A 6,352-nucleotide genomic window follows, 5' to 3' on the forward strand; every position below is an offset into this window, starting at 1 on the left:
GGATAGTGATCCGGCGGAGGTATTGTTAGTTAACTTCTTTAAAACTTTATATTTTAGAAGGTGGAAGACCAAGATGCTTCATACTTTGAGTATATAAAAAAGAAGATGTGGTATGATTGCCAATGAGACAACTATCCACAAAAGACTAAAATGACACAGACATTAACAACTAAAGGTGACCGTACGGCCTTCAACAATGAACAAAGCTCATACCGCATAGTCAGCTTTAAAAGGCCACGATAAGACAATGTAAAACAATTCAAGCGAGAAAACTAACGGCCTTATATATGTAAAAACAAATGAAAGAAAAAAAAACAAATATGTAACACATAAACAAACGACAACCACTGAATTACAGGCTCCTGACTTGGGACAGGCACATACATAAAAAAAATGTGGCGGGGTTAAACATGATCCCAACCCTCCCCTAACTTGGGACAGTGGTATAACAGTACAACATAAGAACGAACTATAAAAATCAGTTGGAAAAGGCTTAACTCATCAGATGGACAAACATACAATAGATGCATTTAGTTATGGAGTTTCCGTCTGTTACATGTCCATTGTCCTTGACCTCAATCTCGTGGTTCAGTGAGTATATAAGAAAAATATAAGATGGTTCGCAATGTTAGTTTCTCTCTTATTGTGAGTAATAGGATGACAATATGTGGTATGTGCGTATCATGCAAGGTCCTTGACAGTTTTCAAATGACCTCCACTTCATTTCACGGATAATTGAACATGGTTAAGTGTTGATAGTCAAGTCCATATCTCAGATCCTCTAAGCAAAATATCTAGTATATTCGATGTATGGAAGGACTAAGGTGTACATGTCCAACTGGCAGTAGTCGCCTGATCTTGACCTCATTTTCGTAGGTTTTTGTGTTTTTGTATGTTTTTTATAACGTACTATGCAATAGGTCTACTATATTTGGTGTATGTGGATATAGGAAGATATTGTACGAGTGGCAATGAGACGACACTCCATCCAATTCACCATAAACCATTATAGGTCAAGGTACGGTATCAAACACGTAGCAGCTTACCTCAAACCGAACAGCAAACTTTAAAGGGCCAAAAATAATTAATAGTGTAAAACCATTCAAACGGAAAACCCAACGGTCTATTGTTTATAAAAACGAATACCGAGAAACCTTTATGAATCCCATTTTATTAAACAAACGACAACTTCTGAGCAAAAGATTCCTGATTAAGGACAGGTGCAGACATTTGCAGCGGGTTTAAAAGTTTTAATGGTACCAAACCTTCTCCCTTATTTGAAACAATAGTGTAACATTGCAACATAGAGAGACGCACTATAAGAAATCAATTGGAATGGTATATCGATTTCAGGTAGCATATCTAGCTAACAGGTGTCATCTGACCTTGACCTCATTTTCATGGTTTAGAGTTCAAAGCTATTTTTTTTACTTTTTCTATTCTTTTCTAATACTATATGCAATTGGTCGACTATTTTTGGTTTATTGGACTATTTTATGATGCGTTTGTTAGCTTTGAAAGTTTTATTTGATAGTGAACTCATTTTCACGGTTCATGGCTCAGTGTAAAGTTTTTGTGTTTTGTTCTGTTTTTCGTAAACTATTCTAAATAGATCAACTAGAATTGGTTCATTGAAGGATTGTAAGCTACATTTCTGCCTTGCATGGTTCATATGACCTTCACACCATTTTCATGAGGGGCCAAATAGTCTGAATGAAAATGAGATGTGCAGATGCTTATACAACTGAAAACCAATTGCCATTTGCCAACCACTAACGGTTACTTTGCAATCCTACACAAACTCACAAACTATTACATGATAACTTACAACAATTTTCAAAGTCAATATACCATGACTAAGAGGGTGGAGCCAAATTATGTGCATGGAAATGAGATATGCCAATGCTTAAATACAACTGCATACCAAATATCATCGACCTACCACTTATGGTTCCCGAAAATCTGACCTAATCACAAACTAATACATGTATAATAAGCAAAAGTTTCGAAGTCAATAGACCATGACTGAGGGACAGGGTCAAATAATCTCCATACGGAAATGAGATGTACCAAAGATTATACAACTGCATAGCAAATGTGATTGACAGACAACTAGCAGTGGGGTAGCTGGGTAATTTTTACGTGTACGCCCGAACCTTGGCAAGGGATATGAGGGGTGCCAACCGCTTAATGTTAAAGCACATGCTGGTAGTGAGTTCGAAAGGGACGAAGCCCCCGAAAGCTATCGAGAATGAGATACCGTAAGGATTCCTATCCGAGTAAAAAATCATTGATAGCAACATACTTTTGAGGGATTAAAAAAAAAAACCTAAAATTTTCTTTTGATATTTTTTTCTTGATCTGGAATATTTCATGACAATCTATGAATGTTTATAAATTGAGCATGTAAAATAAATAATTGCATAAAGAAGAGTCCGGCTATCTGTCTATCATAAAAGAACAGAAAAAATGAACGAAAATAAATGCTATCAATTTTTTAGATTTAGACATTAGTCATAGAAAAAGCTTCTTCGGCATTTTCATAAAATTCGATGAAGGTTCGACAAGTTATTAATGTAGTTGAAAAATAACAAAATGTAAGCCCAAACTGCTTATTAATTGCAGAAAGAAATACATTTTGTCCTTGAAATGCGGGAAAATCAAAGCTATAATTGCATATGATATTGCTCTGAATACTCTTCTGATCATAAACAGTTTATGTCCAACTTCCGTAAAATTTCACGGAGAGTCATTCAAAAGACTTTATCCACATTCGGAACCTCAATATTGACGCCGTTTTGTCTCGCTTTTGGGACATAAATCGCAGGCTCGACAAAAATACAAACAGCACATCGAGCAGATAGTGAATTGCTTTAAATATAAGAAAAGTACGTAGAATTCTTAGTAGATAAAGACTTTTACAAAAGATTCGAACAAATATATTAAATGATCTATTTGAGTAAATTTGGTTCCTTTTATTCAAAATTACAATCCATTGAAAAAAGATGCACAAGGCTGATGTGCTTTTGAGCATTTTTTTTTATTCTATGTCGACTATTTATTTGTTTTATTTTCAGAATTCAAGTGTACGCCCGGTCATTTTGACGTCAACGTACCTACGCGCATGACTAGTGGTTCGCCATAAACTAGGCCTAATCACAAACTAATACATTGTTGACGCCGTCGCCGCCGCCGACGCCGGAAACAGCATTCATGTGTGTCCGTCAAGGCGAGACAATAAAATTGAGATGGGAATGTGTCAAAGATACAACAACCTAATGGTACAAAACTACCGAAGGCTGCAAATACATAAGTCTTCAACAAAACGCGCACCTGGAGGCGGACTTCAGCTGTTCCCTAATTCCAAACCACGCAATGCCCTTTATTGCAATTTGATTCTAGTATCAAAGCAGTTAAAATTGGTATCACAAATATGTATGGTTTTTATTGTATTTAATTGTTTCATTGTTTGAATGTAAACTTATGGTTGACCATTAAGGTTGTGATTTTACAATAAAGATTATAATTCAGTATTGCGTTTTACTTTTGCGCTATATGGCTTTACTAGGCAAATGACGAGTACATTGTGTGAGCACGTATTGTTAGTTTAATCACACTGACATTGTTTCTACTGACCTTCTGTTTGTTCAAGTTGTTTATTGTTGTGTGTGTTTATTATTTGACGGATATCGGATGTTTGTGTATCTTGTTGCGTGATACAATACTTTTAATAATTCATGTTAGTGCATTATAAATAACATAGCGGGTGTTGTAAAAGAACATAATAAAAATCCTAAACACTATCGATATATTATTTAAAACATTAAAAGAATGCAGCTTTATAAGTTGGATGTACGAAATAAAATAAAACATGTAACCACATAAAAAGCATATGAATTCTACAATTCAGCGTAAATTTACAGTCTTTCCATCAGTGTTTGTCGAATATCAGTGCCTTCCTGGTTACCCTGTACCTGATCTGGACCGTTTTGATCATCGTCTCCTATAGCATGTTCGATGTCAAACATTTCATCATCATTTGCAAGGCAAATATTGTGAAGCGTACATCCGGACAAGATGGTTTCAACGATTACCTGCATGTCAACAGCATCCAGCTTTATAAGTCTTCTAAATCTACCTTTAAGGAATCCAAAACTTCTCTCGATGACTTGCCTAGAACTACTCAGCACTTGATTGAACTTTATTTGGTCCCTTGATAGGTTACCGTTGTCTCTAAATGGCTTCATTAGCCAAGCATTCAGAGGGAAAGCTGAATCGCCAATGATGTGCTTTCCGGGAGGAATAACTCCAGGGGCATCTCGATACAGAGGGGTTTGTCGGAGAACTCCTGCATCGTGAGTGCTTCCTGGACATCCTGTAAAAACATACGTGAAGTTCAAACTTGAATCACAGACTGCAAGAAGCACAAGTGATGGATATTTCTTTCTGTTGAAATAAGCTTGTTTGTGCTTCGACGGACATTTTATCTCAATGTGTGTTCCATCGATTGCTCCAATAGTTCCTTCAAGTCTGGACGTTTCGGAAAAGCCGTCTGCAATTTTCTGTAGTCTAACTCCTGTCGGCCAGCTTATCACAAGTGGCATGATTTTAGTGACCAATACATTTGAAATATATTTCACAGATACGTGAAGCGTTCCCTTTGAAACATCAAATCTATCAGCCATTGATCTGAAGCTTTCCATATTGCCTATAAAATGAATACATATTTAGTTAATAGGATAAGCGTGTTGTAATGCTATAGCTGTATTGAATAAAAAACGTAAGAAATATTTTATGAGTATTTCTGTTTATAGCTGCGTTTTACTTATATTTTATATCGCGTTGTTATTTCTCGTCTCTGTATACAGAAAAAGATACAATCGATCGAGGTTAGGAAGCACGAATATAAATTATGAACTAACAACGTACGGCTACTTGAAAATCTAGATAATCATTTGTTTTTTCAAGTTTAAAATCTATATAATTTTTCTTAGAATGTGGTTTTCATCATTGACATATCATAAATAAAATGCTTCGCTGTGCGCAGCCTGATACGACCTTAGTGGTCGAACTCTGACAATTAGGGGAACATTTTGATACAATGTTCAAGCTTAATACTGTGTGAGTTTTGATTGTGATACTTGGTACAAATTCAGAGAGATCCATTCACTTAAACACAAGTTATTGTCTGAAAACTAGACAAATAGATATAGGAAGATGTGGTCACGTGAGTGCCAATGAGACAACTCTCCATCCAGATAACAATTAAAAAAAGTAAACTATTATAGGTCAATATACGGCCGTCAACACGGAGCCTTGGCTCACACCGAACAACAAGCTATAAAGGGCCCAAAATTACTGGTATAAAACCATTCAAACGGGAAAACCAACGGTCTTATCTATATAAAAAAACCAACGAGAAACGAGAAACACGTACAATGTATATATTACATAAACAAACGACAACTACTGTACATCAGATTCCTTGCTTTTGGCCCTTTGTTTGCCCTTAATTCGTGCATGTTTTGGGTAATTGACCCAAACTCAATCCCAGCCTTCCCTTTGTGATATGAAACATAGAGGTACAATTTCAGAGAAATCCATAAACCTACACACAAGCCGCATTGTCTGGAAACTAGAAAAAATCTTGTTTTTTGGCCCTTACTGTTAAAAATGTTGGCCCCATAACCCATACAATGAATCTCAACCTTTTGCTTGTGGTACTGAACATTGTGTTACAATTTCAGAGCAATTCAAATACTTATACACAAGTTATTATTTTGAAAACTAGATCAATGCTTGATTTTGGCCTTTTTTGGCCCCTAATTTCTGAACGGTTCGGACCGTTGGCCGTAAATTATACCCAACCTTTCTTTGTAGTATTGAACCTTTATAAAACTAGATGTGTCAAAGCGACACGAATGGGCCCGTCCCAAAAAGTTGAAAAATCAGCAATTTCAATATAAAAACATGTGGACACAAACATGATGGTAGTCTCACATATGAAAAATCAGCTCAAAATCTGGAGAAGAATAGAGAAAAAATCCGTATAACTGTGATTTTCAATAATTTATCAAAGTCCAAAGCCCGTAATTTCGGCAAAAACTAGTGGAGCAGAACCGTTCGAACGTAACTTAATCTGTAACTGAATGGTTAACTCACATACCAAAAATTAACCCAATATTTGAAAGCGTTTACAAAAAAGTTCGTATAACTGTGATTTTCAACAACTTCTCAAAGTCCAAAGCCCGTTATTTCGGCAAAAATTATTGGAGCAGAACGAAACTTAAACTTGGTCTGTAACTCAGCATGGTTAACTCACATACCAAAAATCCATATAATGGTTTGTTGC

The 6,352-nt window shown here is 35.8% G+C and overlaps 1 protein-coding gene across 1 annotated transcript; it reads right to left on the reverse strand.

Annotated features, from left to right (window-relative positions):
* Window positions 1–3,917: 3,917 nt before the first annotated feature.
* On the reverse strand, window positions 3,918–4,703 carry LOC139504894 (putative nuclease HARBI1). Its single transcript, XM_071294784.1, has one exon. The coding sequence runs from the start codon at window positions 4,701–4,703 to the stop codon at window positions 3,918–3,920; it is 786 nt and encodes a 261-aa protein (XP_071150885.1).
* Window positions 4,704–6,352: the final 1,649 nt, after the last annotated feature.

The sequence above is a fragment of the Mytilus edulis genome, unplaced genomic scaffold, assembly GCF_963676685.1.
Source record: "Mytilus edulis unplaced genomic scaffold, xbMytEdul2.2 SCAFFOLD_2338, whole genome shotgun sequence".
NCBI lineage: Eukaryota > Metazoa > Mollusca > Bivalvia > Mytilida > Mytilidae > Mytilus > Mytilus edulis.

Coding starts and splice junctions, on each gene's coding strand:
- LOC139504894 (XM_071294784.1), bottom strand. CDS start 4,703: ATGGAAAGCTTCAGATCAATGGCTGATAGATTTGATGTTTCAAAGGGA.